At 44.6% G+C, this 18,102-nt stretch overlaps 1 protein-coding gene across 1 annotated transcript in view; it reads left to right on the top strand.

Moving 5' to 3' along the window:
- The window catches only part of SDK1 (sidekick cell adhesion molecule 1), a 628,797-nt gene that overhangs the window by 582,940 nt on the left and 27,755 nt on the right, over positions 1-18,102 (top strand). The window contains exons 37-41 of the mRNA XM_029911274.1: positions 2,438-2,553; positions 4,731-4,917; positions 6,663-6,800; positions 12,046-12,207; positions 13,483-13,608. Coding sequence (XP_029767134.1) covers positions 2,438-2,553; positions 4,731-4,917; positions 6,663-6,800; positions 12,046-12,207; positions 13,483-13,608 — 729 coding nt within the window. The remainder of the gene's footprint in view (positions 1-2,437; positions 2,554-4,730; positions 4,918-6,662; positions 6,801-12,045; positions 12,208-13,482; positions 13,609-18,102) is intronic.

Genomic DNA, 18,102 nt, shown 5'->3' with positions numbered 1-18,102 from the left:
GCCCGCTAGGGTGCTTACCCTGGCGAGCCACGTGCCAAACGTTGCCGACCCCTGATGTAGGGAGAGCGAAGCATCAGAGTTTGAAAGTTGGACAGCGAGACAGACTCATATGGCACCAAACCAAACATAATTTGCATGACATCAGGATTCTGGGGCTGTAAATAGGAGAGTCGGGGTGGAATGATCACTGGCATTTTTAAGCGTGTTGTCTAGACATGCTCTGAAAAGAGTTATATGACACGGTTAAAATGACAGGAGTCTGTGTACGCTAGCTCTCCGGCTGTTGTTTGCAGCATTGGAGCTGCACTGGTTCTAGCCCAGCACTGGGAATTTGAAGAAGAATGCTAGTGTAGATGCAGCCTCAAAGTACAATCTCTCTGTCAGTACAAGACATCCAGTTGTGTCACTACACAGGACAAAAGTAGATTGTAAAACTGATCTGTTTTTCTCTGTGGTTATGCATATTTCTGTTTTCCCCAATTTGTCATTATCGCCAGACCTCAAAGATGTATTTGCAGGGTTTCTATTGTATGAGATGCTTGGTTGTGTGGTATAAAGCCCTCCGCATCTGAGAGTTTCAGGTCTAAGGTAGCAACATGAAGTTGAACTGAACATAGCAGCAAGCTCACCTGATGGCTATGTTCACATCACCAGTGAAATCTGGAAGAGGGGTTGGATTGCAGAGCAGCACTTAGATGAGTTTGCTTGACTAAACAAGCCCAGCTTGTGTTTTATTTACACCCATTCTCACCTCCTGCATTTGACACATCCAACTGAAAAAAAGAGGCTACAAAATAATAATAAGCAAACAGTTTTAACTGAACACCGGGATAATGACCCTGCTCAGTTTTGCCGTTCACATTTTAATTGTACAACAATAATTTTGCAATAGGGTTGCCGATGGCAAACATGCAAAAGACATTAACTGTATTTATGTTTTGGATTATTAATGTGGCTGTTAAAATTCCTCCAGTTAGTTTTGATTGAATTGTTTTTTGTAGGTTTTTGTGCGATTCTGTCGTTTAATGGAGCGGTAAATAAGAATTTCTGATAATGAGCCCAAGCATCTGTCACAACAACCTGGCGCTGGTTATTAACATTTCCATTAACGGCAGGGTGGGCAGTGATAATATGGAAACCACACAGTTAGAACAAAATAAATAGTTGGTGTCAGGCTGAGTGGGTGTTAATTACTATTTTATTTTATAACCCTGGAGGGGGGGGGGGATGTAGAGGGAGAGTCTGACTTATGAAGGTCATTCTCTCTAAAGGAAGAGCTCTCTAGAGGCACAGATAACCAGGGCTATCTTACTTGGGTGGTGAATATTTTATCACATCTGTTTACAATCTATAAATGGGCAGGGAGCTCAGACACTGTGGGCAAAGGCTGCAGTACCATCTGCTCATGCACAAGGAGAAGGTAGGAGTGGTATTGTTTTATGCCCTGCCCTCTCCTTCCCATTTTGGGAGCTCAAACAGGACATGTTTCGACATCTTTTCTGTAACCAGAACATGTGCGGTTTGTTAAGAGCTGCCATAGGCTAACACAGCGGATCTAGAAAACAGACCATCCATGCCAGTCACTTGGGAAGATGTTCCACTTCCACTGAGCTGGATCACAGCAAAGGGAAAAGATTGTGTGACCCAGGTGCGTACAAAGAGGAGAGATTAGTTTTCTGGTATGGTGCAATGCAAAGAAGGAGAAATGGCAAGCATGTGAATAAATTACACATTCAGGCAGAAAGAGACAAAATTCCAGTCTGTGTTTATGTTTGAAGATACAATGAAATCAAAACTAAAAAGTATCAGAATCCATTTACTGTACAGAAAATAATACTTTAATTGGTTTGTTTCTAAAGTGTTCTGGAGATAATTGTAGAGACCCTAGCCACGCTCCTCTTGCTTTTTGTGTTTGCAGCCCCAATTGTCTGAGCCTCATGGCAGCAAACTCCAATAGCATAAACAGGACATTATGGTGACTCTTGCTAAGGAGAAAGATTGGGGAAACCTGAGCTACTTCTCTATATGTTTATCTTCACCAATTGGCCATTCAGGAAAGCAAAGTCCCCGTTGAACATTTGCCTTTGAAGCTTAGATGAACACAAATAAGGAGATTTTTCTCTGCCATTTTCTTCTTAAAGAACTGCCTGCTGAACTGAGTATACTCAGCTGGTCTGTATGGGACAGAGAACACAGCCACCTCCAAGAGGCACAACTGATTCTCATTCCACACGCACTGCAAGTGTTTATCTGAGACGTCTCTGGGGTGTAAGATGGATTTAAAGCTGATTCTGTTTCTTAGCTCACTTATGGCATAAACACAGAGGCTAACCTGGTCACTCCATAAATGGAAAAGTACAACTGGGATATCAGTTTAGTTCTGCTTGTCACTATTAATTCTCCTTATTTCCTTATCTGACTCTCTCTCTCTCTCTAGCACCAGCAATGGCCCCACAGAACATCCAAGTAAACGTCCTTACGGCGAGCCAGCTAGAGGTCACCTGGGACCCACCTCCTGTCGACAGCCAAAATGGGAACATACAAGGCTACAAGGCAATACCTCGTTCCTACTGCTTTCATTATCTTACTTGGCTTCAGAATTACCTTTGCTGCACGAGGCAGACTAAAGCAATGCTCAGGCTACAGTAACGACCATGGCATCATGTCCCAAAACCAGAGGGAGAGAGTCCGAGACAGAGACAAAGAGAAGGGGGTATTAATGTTCAATGGAAATTCAGTGCATACAGAGAGTGGGGGAGCTCAGAGTATGCAGGCAACATGTCTGTTCCAAATACCAAAGGCACAGGAAAAGTCAGGGTGGGAACTGACAGCTGTTATGAGCCATCAGGAAATGGATAACTTTCTCCGAGCTGTAAGAGTGAGCCATGTCAGATTTCAGAGAGTTTATTTCATTTCCTTAACTTTAACAAAATTAAACAGTAGTATTTATTGCACTTGGTTTGTGGAGACACAAGGCACGTGGCAGAACCATCTTGTTTTGTCTCTCCAGATGGGAGCGGACCCTTTGAGAGTGGAAGTGGGCAAGCCTACAAACGCTGGAGGTTGGCTTGAGTTCAGTGTCTGGCTCTGCCTTTCTCCGTGTATCTAGGTCTGCAAGTGAAGGAAAGCTGAGCCAGTGAGAGAGAATAATCTGGCATTACTTCTTGGCAGTAGCAAGCAATGTTATATATCAATTTATGTATTTTCCCTCTTGTAGGGGTATAGATAGTTCTAATAGCTTAGCTTGTCGAGCCAAGGTAGACTCTTCGCTCAGCCTGACTTTATGCCCTGGCCTCTTGTATAGTTGTCACTTCTAGGCCTATCCACAAGCAGTGCTACCAATGGCTCTGGAGGTAGCCTACTGGAATCCTCATCTCTGGAGTTTAAATTGTATGGCGTCAGGATAAGAATTACATGGGAGAAAAGGGGGGTGGAGGGGAAGTACCTACATGAAAGCTAAAGAGAGACTTTTTCACTCTCTCCAGTAAGTTGTTAAAAGTTGGGCAGAAGACAACCTGAAAGATTAAAGGGTCTGCGATAAACACTTAGGCCTGGTCCCCACTAACCCCCCACTTCGGACTACGTTAATAACGTAGCTGAATTCGAAGTACCTTAGTCCGAACTTACCGCGGGTCCAGACGTGGCAGGGAGGCTCCCCCGTCGATGCCGCGTACTCCTCTCACCGAACTGGAGTACCGGCGTCGACGGCGAGCACTTCCGGGATCGATCTGGGATCGATTTATCACGTCTAAACCAGACGCGATAAATCGATCCCAGAACATCGATTGCCTGCCGCCGGACCCTCCGGTAAGTGTAGACCTACCCTTAATGGTAATGCTGTTTGTGTTGGTACTTCTCAAAGGAGGTGGAACTGTGTCCGAGACCAAGGACTTTTTTGTGTAGTTTGTAGCCATACCAGAAGTGGGGGGGGGGGGTAGCTCAGTGGTTTAAGCATTGGCCTGCTAAAGCCAGGGTTATGAGCTCAATCCTTGAGGGGGCCACTTAGGGATCTGGGGCAAAATCAGTACTTGGTCCTGCTAGTGAAGGCAGGGGGCTGGACTTGATGACCTTTTGTGGTCCCTTCCAGTTCTATGAGATAGGAATATCTCCATATAAAATATAATGCCAGCACTAAGGGGCAACTCACACCTGAGAATGGTTTGGTACCTCGCCAATTATTGCTGTGTTCTGGAAGATCTTATATAATGTCATTAGGCCATGTCACATTGTCTGTACTCTATTTTTAAAAGACCTTTCTCAGGAAACTCTCTTTGAACCCAAGGGGAGTTTTCCTTAGTAAAAATAAAATAAGGACTTCAGGATTGGGCAAAGAGTAAATAATACTACCCTGTTTCCCCGAAAATAAGACAGTGTCTTATATTAATTTTTGCTCCCAAAGATGCGCTAGGTCTTATTTTCAGGGGAGGTCTTATTTTTCCTGGAGCTTCGGGGCCTTATATTCCGCGGTGGCCTTATTATCGGGGAGGTCTTATTTTCGGGGGATGTCTTATATTACAGCGAGAGGCAAAACTGGAAGTAGGTCTTATTTTCGGGGGAGGTCTCACTTTCGGGGAAACACGGTATTACCCAATAACTGAATGGTCCAAAACTAAAACTGCCAACATCTTACTGGTCATGGGGAAACAAGAGTACCTGTTTTACAGCCTCCATCACATTGAGGCTGTAATCTGAGTGCAGGATTGACTTCAACATCTCTCTGTTCTTAACAGATTTATTACTGGGAGATGGACATCCAGAATGACACTGAGAAAGTGAAGGTCCTTTTCCTCCCAGAGACAACAGTTCGGCTGAAAAATCTGACCAGCCACACCAAATACATGGTCTGCATATCTGCCTTCAATGCAGCAGGGGATGGACCAAGAAGCAGCCCCAGGCAGGGCAGGACACACCAGGCTGGTATGAGATTATTTTCCTTTTCCAAACCACAGTTTAACCTGTTTAGCGATTATGATCATATAACTGTTCATTCTGTGTGTGTCTAAGGAAACAAAATACAGAGCTATAGGATGGTTGTGTTTTAGATCTGATTGTTGGATAAATTATTACATTGTATTGTTATTATGGTTAGGCAAATATTTTGGATCAAATTAGAGTCAACCCTTTGGGAAGGGATTTCAGAATTGAAGCTGCAATACGAACTAGAACAGGCTGGGATAGCAATAGAATCTCTGTCACAAACTGATCCAACAAAAGGTTATGGACCTGATTCTGATCTTACCACTGGAGTAAATTAGAAGTAACTCAGTTGAAGAGAGTGGAGATACACTGATAAAACCATGCGAGAGAAGAATCATAGAATATCAGGGTTGGAAGGGACCTCAGAAGGTCATCTAGTCCAACCCACTGCTCAAAGCAAGACCAATCCCCATGCTCTTTTTGTTTTTTTCATTGGGCCTCTGGCATTATGTACAACCACAGTAAGTAATTTCTGTGCCGGAGATGCTGATCCCAGGGGAACACATATTCTATGGATGTTCCCTGGTCATTAAGTTCTTTGAGAGAGTGTGCACCAACAGCAGACTCCTTCTTAATGTCTTTCTGCCTCTGCACCTTCACTTTTTTGTCACTGGGGAAGACTGTACAATGCCCTCTGGTTTTCTTTGGGTCTCATTACTAGCCAAGAAACTGATATTCTGCAATGGGAGTCTACATCCCCATCCGAAACTGAAGATTGTTGCACAGGGTTGAGAATGAAATTCACCCCAGTGCAGAGAGCGCACACAAGGCACCATGCACCATTTAAACCCTCAGGGCCGGGCTGGCCTTGCTCCACCACGCAGTGGCAAAGGTCTGCAGCAGGCAGCACACAGTAACAGTCCCTATGCTCTGGGATAACCGAAAATGCCATCCATGTGCACAAGATTTGCAGGCCAACAACTCCATATCAGAAGTTTGGCTGCTTAGTCAAACTGAGACCCAAACGTGAAAGCATGTGAACGCTGATGTATGCACATAAGCTGGGGATTTGCATGCACACATACAAACCCAGGGCCGGTGCAACCCATTAAGCGACCTAGGCGGTTGCCTAGGGCACTACAATTTGGGGGGCGGCGACCACGGCGGTATTTCGGCGGCGGGACCTTCCGCTGCCTCTGGGGGGGGTGGCATTTCGGGGCGGGACCTTCCGCCGCCTAGGGCGGCAGAAAAGCTGGCGGCGCTCCTGTACAAACCGTATACTTGAGTACAGACCTGACCTGCACATGCACTTTGGGCATCTTGTGTGTTCAGTTTACATACAGCCACTTAACCACTTGGACCTGAAGCCCTAAACTTTTGATGTTTTTCCCTGACTCATTTTTATGTCTTACACTCCCCAAAAAGTTGTAGAAAAGGCATTCTCACCATCCCGGTGATGCAGTCATTTGGAAATGAAGCTCTCCACTGTTCTCTTATGTCATTCCTTCTACATCTTTGTCATTTCCTCCTCCTATCCTGTTTAATTTCAGTTTTGCAATTTAGTGTCTGTTGATTTTAGAACACTTTGTATTTCCAATCGATTACAGGAAGACCTGATACTGTCAATAAATCCTGTTCTCATCTTATTTCCTTTAGATTAATACTGGGTAATAAATACTGTTTCATAATATGTATATGAGGTTAAATATTCCTTCTGCAGTTGAGTGTCTTTGTAATCCTTTCAGCTCCCAGCGCTCCTAGCTTCCTGGCATTCTCAGAAATCACTTGCACTACACTCAATGTGTCTTGGGGAGAGCCGACGGCAGCCAATGGAATCCTGCAGGGTTATCGAGTGGTGTATGAGCCCTTGGCACCAGTCCAGGGTAAGTAAGCCCCAAAGAACCTATATATTCAGGCTAGGGGGAAAAAACACCATCATGTCTTTTATCTCTGTCCAGCTTCCCATTCTTCTCCGTGGAGTTTCTACATGTAGCTGTGACAATTTAGGAAAAGTGGGGGTACTCTTTATGAAATCGTTGTGAGTTTATGAACTCTCTGTATGTATCTTTACCAAGCTGCAAAATCCATTTTGAATGCAGGGCTAGTTGCCTCTCTGTTGTCTCTTTAGGTATGTCTACGCTGCACACTAAGCCCAGGCTGCGACTCAGGTTTGAGCCCAAGCACCCCTTTCATCCACACACAAATCAATCTGGATGTTGGGTCAGCGAGCACTGAGGACCCTGATCCTAGGGCCCTGCTAGGAAGGTGGGTCACAGCCCATGTCCCTCTGGCTCTTGGGTCTAGTCCCTGTCATTTTGCAGCTCAAACTGCAGACCTGAATCAGCAGATCTGCATAGTGCAGTAATGATGTGTTAGCACGGCTGTGAGACCCGAGTTCGGTGATTGTAAGCCCAGGTTTACATTGCAGTGCAGATGCTCGAGCACAGACTTGGAATCACTGAGTTCACTTACTATTTTTATTATTTTATTGCAAGTATTATTTTGGTATAAATTTCTCCTGTTTTATTAAAGAAAGAGTAATGCTGTGTTTGGGTCCCGTGCACAGTCTGTCTGTTTTGTATACTACACCCGATCGTGTGCTCCTGAGAGAGTTGAACTGGAACCCAGAAGGTCTCTCACCTTCGGTGAGATTCAGGGAGAAGGTGTGTTTAAGCTGTGGGGGAGCTGCAGGGCCTGCTCTGGTTCCAGGGACTCGGCAGTGGATTTCATGGTCTAAACTCTCAGGAGTGGGTGTTTGATAGAAAATAGGCACCCTGAGAGTATGCCTAGGGACACCAAGACAAAGACAGTGTTCAGAGCTCTGTTCAGACTCCAGAGGCTGAAGACACATGGGATCCAGTGGCTATGTCCCCTCACAGCAGTCTGGTGAGTGGCCACCAGGGGGCGCCCGACTGGAGCTGTGACAGTAGCCATGTGGACACGGGTGGCTGGGGCAACTGTGGGTGTTCCTGCTTTGCTAAAACGGCTCTGTAAGCTATATAACTGTGGAATACAGTTTTTTTCCATCCTCTCTCATTCCCCTGCAAAGATGTATTCAGCGTGTTCTTGAGTGGCTTGAAAAGCCACTACACTGCCATTGTTACTCTCTGTGGCAGAATAGGAAACTCAACATATTAGTGTCCTGATTGTCTCCCTGCGCTTCATCCCAAAACTGCAGCGTAGGCCTTGCCAGAGAATACCCCTCACTGAGTCCCATTTGTGTTCCTGCTGGTAAACTATATCATTTGTATCATAAAACAAGGGTCGTATTGGCATCATGTATGTTCGTTTTCAGTGGTACCGTGACCATTTTAGAAGAGGAGAATGGCAGAGATTTAGTTGTATCTGTGTGTTTATACTGAGTTTTCAAATAGCATTTTTAAGCCAGCACTAGATATAATCCCACCTGACAACAATATGACAGTCACAAATGCGTTATTAATTTGCCAAAAGATCAGCAGAGAAGGAACTGGCAATCTCTCTGAAAACAAATGTAAAATCATTCTAAAGATGAGTTAGAAAAGATTAAAAAGTTTAGGGAGGGAGTTATTAATATTTTTTATATTCCTAATACATTTCCAGTAGTTCAATAGATGTCTAGCTTTGGCAGAGTGACAGCGGGTCGAGTAATTTCAACCATTGCCAATCCATTTTAAACTTCTTTCAGAAGAAATAAGGATATCAATCACTAGCATTTGTTTCTGCTGTAAGGAATAAAGGATTTCTTTATAGCTGACTTTCCATGTCTTGTGCATGGGGAAAGTCGTACTCAGAAATGAAAGCAGGAGAATAAAAGCACTTTTACCCTTTGTTGCTAGTAGAGTTACAGCATGAAGAGCTAATGCAGAATGGATGCATAATTCTGACCAGGAAATGTGGACAGGGCATAAAGGACATTCAGATACTTTGGAGTTTTCCTGCTTCTTATTCTCTCATACATTAAACTTAAAGGGAATCCATCTTTTATGTGGAAATATTAGTGTTTCAAGTATTCTTGTCCGGTACTGAAATAATCCTTCCATGAAAGCAGTTGGGCTTTCTCAGCAGTCAACCAAATCTCATGCTTCAGCGTATAATCTGATTGCTCGTAGGGCCAGGAAGGAATTTCCCCCTTCCCTGCCCAACATCTACAGATTTGCACAGTTGGCAGCTGCATTACATGTGAAGGGATTGCCTTCTTCTGAAGCATCAGATTCTGGCTTCTGCTGGAGACAGGATATCGGACTATATTGATTACTGGTATGGCAAAAACTATGTGTCTGATCAGTTGCTGGTGATGGATGTCAGGGTAAGGAGATATTATGCAGCTACCATTCCTGTGTACAGCGAAGAAGCACAAACTTGATGAACCTTCATGAAAAATATACCTGCTAAAAATTTCTAGTGCTACCCAAGTATTTAACCAGTTCAGAGGCCCTTGAATGAGCAATTCACAGAGTTCAGAGTTGCCCTCAGGATTCCAGCAAACTGGGATGGGTAAAGTCTAAGCTAAAAGCACCACCTAAAAGGTGGTCATCAGGGACCCACTTCATGTGCAGCTAGATGCTGGAGAGAACAGAAGGAGCTGCAAAGAGGACTGCAGCCTCAAATCCCCTTGATCCATCGGAACCCATTCCTTGTAGATGTGTTGTCCTCCTTTCGCTCACAGTTGGCAAAGAAAGAAAAGTTCATGCTCCAGTGTTGGAGAGCCCATTGCTGAAAATAAAAAGAAATATGTGATGTGTGAGTCTGGGTACTCTGTTTCACAGTATATCTGTAAAAATACTCTCTGGATTATCCTGAACTTCTGTTTCAGTATTTGTCGACTTCCCTTTTAACTAGTTGGCATGGATGGCAATTACAACGTAGGGGGGACAAGGAAAAATGAGACTCCAGTGTCACCCTCTCGTCTCCATATTTGATAGCAATAAATAATTTCCCCTTCCTCTGTTCTACTTCTCAGATCCCTCTCTCTCCTTGTGCATCTAGTTTAACCCACTCACTCTTATCTTCACCATTTTCTGCTCTTCCCTACCATGTCTGTTTGTGCTGTCTTCCCCTTCTCTGGCTGCCCCACTTGTACCCTGAATGCTACCAAATCCTCCTCCCTAAATCTGTTTTCTTTGTCTTCTCTTCCAACTCAGGATTTTGTGCCTTTTCTCGTAGGACTTGGAACAACCTGTCTCTTACTGTGCTCTAAGCACCATTTAAAACCTTCTTCCACAGTCTCTTCTCTAGTGCTGTCTTCTCCCAATCATTCACATTTAGACATTTATAATGTTATGTTTTACCAATAACCGACAACAAAACTACCCTGGAGCCTTTTTTCACAGTTTAAGTGGGGGAGGGGTGGAAAAGCTTGTTTGAAATTTCAGAGGTTCTTGCTTTTCAGTGTTTTGTTGGATTATGTCTCCACATTTGTCACTGAGAAATTAAATAATATACCTAGATACGGAGAGAGAAGTTTTGCAGCTTAGAGCTTTTTCTCCTTTAAATAAGAAAGGATTCTTTGAATAAGAAGTTGTAACTGGGATGAAATTTTGATCAAAAACCCTTTGGAAATTTTTTTTTAATTTAACTAATACAACTGCATCTTGAAAATGGATGTTAATTTGCATAAAATTTATATCAAAAACTGGAAATTCTATTCATAATGTATTTCCCTGAATACTGCAAAACTAGTACACTCCTCCTGACAGAGCAACCTGTCTTATTTGTCTGGAAAGGGCTACATACCTTTATTTCACTGGCAAATATTAAAAGGACATTGTCAACTCAGATTAGCCCCAAAATTTTGTAGAACAATTTGTACAAAACTTAAGAAACGTTTCCATGTAATTATTTTAGAAAATTCCAGTGAAAACAGTTGTTTTCAAATAATCACTCCTCTGCAGTTTTTGCAACCTAAATAGGGCATCATTGAGAACCTGACTGTGAAATTGACTCTAAAGGTTAGTGAAAGAAACTGAATTGATTTTCATTGTTCTATGAGAGAGGAATGCACGTGAGAGAAAGTGTTGTGTAAAGAGTGAAAAGTAAATTGAATCCTTTAAATTCTTGCAGGCTTAATCCAAAGAGTAATGACAGTAACATAGTTAAAGAAATGTGTGTGTATAGAATATAGGGGTAAGGCTCTACAAATCACAGCACAGAAATTGCAGCGCTGGGGAAAGGGTCACTGAAGTCGTTTTAAGTCACATTTGCGCCCTCCTGATCCTGGGCTCCTCCAGGAGCGGGAGAGTCCCTCAGTGCAACTCAGACAACCTTGAGGATCTGTCTCAGCTATGACAACCTCCTGGGGCTGCCCTGTGGGTCGTAGTGCTGCCCGGAATCTCTTCAGTGCTGCATGCTACTGCGCCACCCCGACACATCATTCCCATGCCCAGTATTCCCCTTGGGTCCACCCCCTATGCTTATGAGGAGGTCCTTGGAAGACAGCCGTATGTTTGTCCCCCACTGTGCCTCTACTGAGGGAATTCTTCCCAAGACCAAGCCATGACTTTTAGGGCCCCTTTATGCTACTCCAGTCCTTTTCCCCTGGCCTAATGGGGCCTGAACAGGGGGGAGGATCTCACTGTCCCGTTAAATAATAATGCAGTTGATGAGATTCACCACCAGTGCACCTGGTGTGGTCATTTACTTCAGTGTAAAACACTACTGAATGGTAACTGTTTACACCCATGGTGCACTCACTTCACACTGGTGTAAATGAAAGTACAAGGTGCAGGGCAAAGATGAATCTGGCACAGTATTTCTTTGCTTGGAATAGTGTTGCAAGATACAGGGCAAAGAGACACCACACGGAGCAGCTCTGGCTTAGGAAGAGCTGTGTCGCTTGCAATCCCCTTCATTTACCGCCTCCTTTTTTCCCAGTGTAATTAGTGAGGTTGCGTGCAGTCTCGTGGTAATTTCCCAGTTGTGTTGTAAGGTTTTTTTCTTGTCAGTGCCCACTTATCAAGCTTAAACTCTAATTACACTTATCTGTGCTGAAAATTGGCTATTATCACTACTTAAACTCCCACTAATTGTAAGAAATACTTTCTTAGCAAACTGTGAGATAATTTTACTTATCTAGACATGATAAGCTCTGCTCAATTGCTTTTTTGCATTGAGACTCTCTCTTATTTTTCATCTTGGCGGCTACTCCAGGGGTGAGTAAGGTGGTGACTGTGGACATAAAAGGAAATTGGCAGCGCTGGTTAAAGGTCCGAGATCTCACCAAGGGGGTGACCTACCTATTCAGAGTGCAAGCCAGAACCATCACCTATGGACCGGAGCTACAAGCCAACATCACAGCTGGGCCAGCAGAGGGTAAGTGGAACCTTAGCGACATGCAACAGACCAGAGCCAATTACATTAATTCAATCCAACAGCAGGGAGTAATACAGTGTATGCGCAAATACATTTCCAGTCCGAGGAAGAATTGAGTCACAAGGGCTCTAGGCATGATTTACTGGGTTCGTAACACTCCATGAAAAACGTTTTTCCTTTTTTATGAAATCCAAAAAAAACCTGACTGCAAAAACCTGTGCAAATAAATTGAAAGACAAACCGACCAGCCAAGGGAATTCAAAGCTGTGCCTTGACAGCATGGTCCTGATTCTGATTGCACTGATCACACTCCTGATCCAGACCTGGATTAAGTTTCCTGGGTGTAAAACTGGTGAGAGTTCAGAAACATTCCCTCGTGTCTTTATGTTTTGGCTTACACACATGAATATACTCACCATATGCAAAGAGTGGGGAACAGCAGGCTTAACTTCAGACTCCCTGACTTGTTGGTTTGTGCACAAGATTTTTTGTTGATAAACAGATGATTCATTTTAATCATTACAGTTTACAGCAAGAAAAATTAGAGGTCTTACAATGATCTCTGGCTGACTGGTAGTCCTTAAAGCATCTGTGCAGTATTCATGCATGATTCTATTTTGTGTCTCCCTGCCCTCTTAATCAAACAGAAGCTACCCTCCACCTCTCTCATTGCACCCTTCCCTTGTGATCTTATCTTTTGGAGGGGCTATATGATCATAAATAGCTCTCCTGTAATGTTTGTGCAACAGTTATAATGTTCTTGAAATACCTTCTGTACCATGTAAATGCGATGGTGATACATGATGCTGCAGTTTAACTCATCCTGATGCCCACATCACAGGCATTATAACTACTAGTCCAGTTGGATGTGCTAATGACATAGTATTGAATGACTGAACAGGCAGCATGTCTTTGCTGCTGATCTCTGAGTTTCCAGGGATGGTGCTGGGCTGACTCTGTAGGCAGGAATACCAGTGATAATATGCAGATGTTTGCAAGGGATGTAAGTGGTGAAAGTAACAGGGTTTTTTTATGTTTTTTTTTTGTCTGCTTAGTTGATGTGAGTACCCCTGTAAAACCCAGCAACTGATATTTTAATCTGTGGTGCTCGAACCAGGGAAGATTTGGGCCAGCACCCCATTAAACTGGTTTACCCTGTGTATATGTTTAGCTTCTGTGTGTGGTTTTTATGTGCATATTTCTGAAGATGTTAAAAGTGTAATGTGATCACTTCTCACACCCCCTGATGTTTGCTATTCTGGTCTCATCCCTTAGGGTCTCCTGGCTCCCCTCAAGAAATTCTGGCTACAAAATCTGCTTCTGGGCTAACTCTGCAGTGGACTGAGGGAGATTCAGGGGACAAACCCACAACTGGCTACATCATAGAGGCACGGCCATCAGGTAGGATGAACTACTGCTGAGAAAAAAAAAATCTGTAAAATGTGGACAGGATTTGGTGGTGGGAACTTGTTCCCTTTAGTCCACACCATAGTCCTAGCCACCGTGTAATAGTTTGGAAGAATTTATTTGTCCAGGAAGCAGAGTGATGGGACCTTTTAAAGAAAGATAAGAAAGACACAGCTTTTCTTTTCTAAATGCCCACCACCAAGTGTTTTTGACATAGTTTCTATTTTTGCCTTCTGTAAACATATTGCTATGTGAATTGTCATATTTCCTCCTGTTGGAAATAGTCACAGAAAATTGCTATGAGTACTGTGCCATTTTTCCTCAGATGTCACCAATAAAGCTGCCAGTTAAGGAGCTAATGTTATTCATAATTTAAAATAATGTACATGTATGCAGCTCATTTAATGCAGAAGGATCCTCAAGCACTTTGCCAACTCTATGTTTGAGGATCATAGAATATCAGGGTTGGAAAGGATCTCAGGAGGTTATCTAGTCCAACCCCCTGCTCAAAGCAGGACCAATCCCCAGACAGATTTTTACGCTAGTTCCCTAAATTGCCCCCTCAAGGATTGAACTCATAACCCGGGGTTTAGCTAGCCAATGCTCAAACCACTGAGCTATCACTCCCCCCTCACAGTTCCATCACTGAAATACATCTCTTCTGGGCAGAATGCAACAGCTATCCTGTATCAGTAAGAAAACATGGCTTTTTGCAGTGGGCATACACTGCAAAAACATCTCCAATTCATTCTACAGGAGGAATGCGATCAAGACAAAGTTATTACACCTGTACCCCGATATAACGCTGTCCTCGGGAGCCAAAAAATCTTACCGTGTTATAGGTGAAACCACGTTATTTCGAACTTGCTTTGATCCACCGGAGTGCGTAGCCCCGCCCCCCCGGAGCGCTGCTTTACTGTGTTATATCCGAATTCGTGTTATATCGGGTCGCATTATATCGGGGTAGAGGTGTATGTCATGGGATCTTTATTGACTGTGGGTACGTCTGCACTTGGAGATGGGGGTGTGATTCCCAGCTCAAGGAGACATCCCTATGCTAGCCCTAAAGTTAGAATGTAGCCACAACAGCACGACAGGCTAGCCTCCCCAGATACATGCCTAGGGTCTCTGACAGGCATGTACTAGCCATCCCTCTACTCACACTGATGTGGCTACATTTTGTTTTTAGTGCACTAACTCAATAAGAGCTCACATGGGTATGTCTCCTCAAGCCCCAAATTCCAAGTTTAGACACACCATATAAGGGGTCAAAGACTCATTTTTGTATCTGCTCTGACAGATGGCACCTTCAGCGGTGTCATCATTTTAACTAATGCTGGACGTTAATTCAGACCTGTGCCAGAGGGAGGAGTGCCACCGACTGAATTCCACTAAGGTTTTTCGTTGGCACTCTCCCAGTACTGATTAGCTGTTGAGATCTGACCAGACCATAGACTGAATTATTGTGATCTTCTGCCCTAGGGATATAGGCTTCCCTCGTGCCTTTGGCAGAATTCCAAGGTTCCACTGTGATTCCATTACCTTTTCCTAATTTCGAGAACTCAGCCTTGATAATGGTTTTCAAACAAAGCTCATAAAATGTGCACATTCTTCAGGGATTGGAGTGTCCAAGTTTAACAAGGCCTTACATGAACTGGGTTTGGGCCCTGCTGCTGCCTCAGTTTCTCTTTCTTGACCTTCCCAATAACTGCACCCAGACTTCTGTGAGTTGAGCAACAGCCCATCTTGGGTGGGGTGGTTTATTAAAACAGTGCAGTTCAAATGTCACATTAAACTAAAACGAATTACCTTCCACCCCCTCCATTGTCTCTTCAGCCCTTCACTGGTCTCACCAGTTCTTTCCACAACCCAGTTCCTGCTGCCTAGCATTTCCTCAAGCCAAGCTTCTTAAAGCTGTTGACCCTCTTCAAGTTTTTGTTCCTGACCCCCACTGCAGGTAGTTCCAGCCAGGCCTTTTCCTCTGACTGGTGAGGAGAGCCTCTTTCCCACTCCTCTCTGACCTTGGTCCCCTCTGGATCCCCGCAACAGCCTCCTCGCAGATGTATCTCCCTGGTTACCCTTGTATCAAGACTTCAAATCCCAGCTCTCTCACCTCCCCAGATCGCTCAAGGCAAAGAAGCTGTCAGACTTATCCCGGACTCTGGCCTTCTCTGAAGAGACCTTCCCTAGGTCTTTCTTAGTCCCTGGTTTCCCTCTGTCTAAGAGAACAGACCCACTCTTATTGGAAGCCTCATCCCCAGATTGCCATCATCAGATATTCAGTCACCTGACCCAACCACTGGCCCAAGCCCAAACTCATCAGCTAGGACCAGACAAGGCACAGGTGGGGCTAAGTCCAAAACCCTTAAAGGGCCCATCCTATAACCCTCAGACAAAACAGTCATTGAAGCTTGTTAGCCAATGTTTACCAGTCCAGACAAATGGCACTCAATAAAACAAGAGTATTTGAGAGTGAGGCCTACATCCCACTTACCTATCACCTACTAGCAAGAAAATGTTAAGTGCTGTGCTGAAAAAACAAGCATACATCAACTATAGGAGATCCATTAGCTTCAACCTTTCTTTAAGATATCCTGGTGAACCCACTGTCACTCACATCTCGCTGAAGGTGGGAAACCCCGAACTCTAATGTGTTCCCCTAACACTGTGGAAACAAATTACGAGACGTCAGAAGGAGCATTTCCATGTAGCAGATAACACCGCAGTGCAACGGCTACACCACAACTCCCTCGCATTGCCATGCGTGGCTGATCGTTTAAGTGAACGTTTTACGTGCACTGCCTAGGGATTCATAGAACGCTGTTGCTTTGTGTGGAGAGAATGGTCCTTCCATGGCAGGCCTGAGCCGCATTAACTCATCCTGGCCCCATTCGACTGAGCCTGCAAACAAACAGGGGAGAGTGTTCCTGCTCTCAGGACCTGATTGTCAAACCATTTAATTCCTCCTCTGATTATTTTAATCCTATTCATACTGCTGTAGCACATGAACTGGCCATTGTATGCTAGATTCCTGTTCTTAGTTCTGGTTGAAGCTGTAGAGAGCGTGAAATGTGATCCAAGTGAGGAGAGGGACTAATTGCAATGTTTGCTTATTTCATGCAGGCTTCAGCTTCCTTTAAATATCTCATTCTTCCTCATCTCTGCATGCAGGAATTTGCCATCTGAATTTAGAGCTCAGCAAAAGAAGGGGGCTAATTCCCGCTGCCAGTGCTGGTCATTTCAGAAAAACATCTTTTTTTTAATATAATGCAAAGAAGCTGTTCCTGCCTTCTGGGTTGTTACTGAGCAGGTTGGAGAGACTTTTTTTTTTTTTGTTTCTAAACAATTGTTGTTTCAGAGAAGAGCAGTTGACATGTGCCGTTCACATACAAAGCAAGAAAGGGGAGGTCTCCATCTTTCTGTGGCCAAGAACAGAAGCATCTAATAAACAAATAAAAAGCTTTAGCATGATGTCGATATTTAAACACCGTACCATTACCTTAGGGCTTTGGATCTCAGGTGTCATCTATTATAGGCCTCATTACCCAAAACATTAACTGCTGTATCATCTCATTTTTCCTGCTGTAGCTCTGTGCCAGAGCTGCCTTCCACCAGGGAAGGGGGATGGCTTAGGGTATGTCTACACTACGAGAGTAGTTCGATTTTAGTTAAATCGAATATGTGCAATCGATATTAGAAAGTCGAACGTGTGTGTCTACACTAAGGACAGTAATTCGACTTTGTCAGTCCACACTACCAGGGAAAGCGTCGACATTGGAAGCAGTGCACTGTGGGCAGCTATCCCACAGTTCCCGCAGTCCCCGCTGCCCAGTGGAATTCTGGGTCGAGCCCCCAATGGCTTCTGGGTAAAAAATTGTGGCGAGGGTGCTTTTGGGTAACTGTCGTCATCCGTCAGTCACTACCGCCCTGCCTCCCTCCCTGAAAGCGCCGGCGGGAAATCAGTTCGCGCACTTTTTGATCAGTGACAGCGCGGACGCCACAGCACTGCGATCATGGATCCCGCTGCGACCATCGCTGCAGTTGTGGCCGTTCTCAACGCCTCGCACCTTATCATACACCTTTCCCAGAGGCAGATGCAGAGAAATCAGGCGAGGAGGCTACGGCAGCGGAGTGAGGGCCTGAAGTCGGAGAGTAGCACAGAGCTGTCAGAAACCACGACACCCAGCGCCGAGAACATCACGTTTGCAATGGGGCATGTGGATTTTGTTGAACGGCGATTCTGGGCCCGGGAAACAAGCACGGACTGGTGGGACCGCATAGTGCTTCAGGTCTGGGATGAATCCCAGTGGCTGCGAAACTTTCGCATGCGGAAGGGGACTTTCCTGGAACTTTGTGAGTTGCTGTCCCCTGCCCTGAAGCGCAAGGACACCCGCATGCGAGCAGCCCTGACTGTCCAGAAGCGAGTGGCCATAGCCCTCTGGAAGCTTGCAACGCCGGACAGCTACCGGTCAGTCGCGAACCACTTTG

Source organism: Terrapene carolina, unplaced genomic scaffold (genome assembly GCF_002925995.2).
Source record: "Terrapene carolina triunguis isolate 2854851 unplaced genomic scaffold, T_m_triunguis-2.0 Scaffold93, whole genome shotgun sequence".
NCBI classification, from domain to species: domain Eukaryota; kingdom Metazoa; phylum Chordata; order Testudines; family Emydidae; genus Terrapene; species Terrapene triunguis.
The sequence above is the reverse complement of the archived record's forward strand: the minus strand, read 5'-3'. Positions and strand labels throughout refer to the sequence as shown.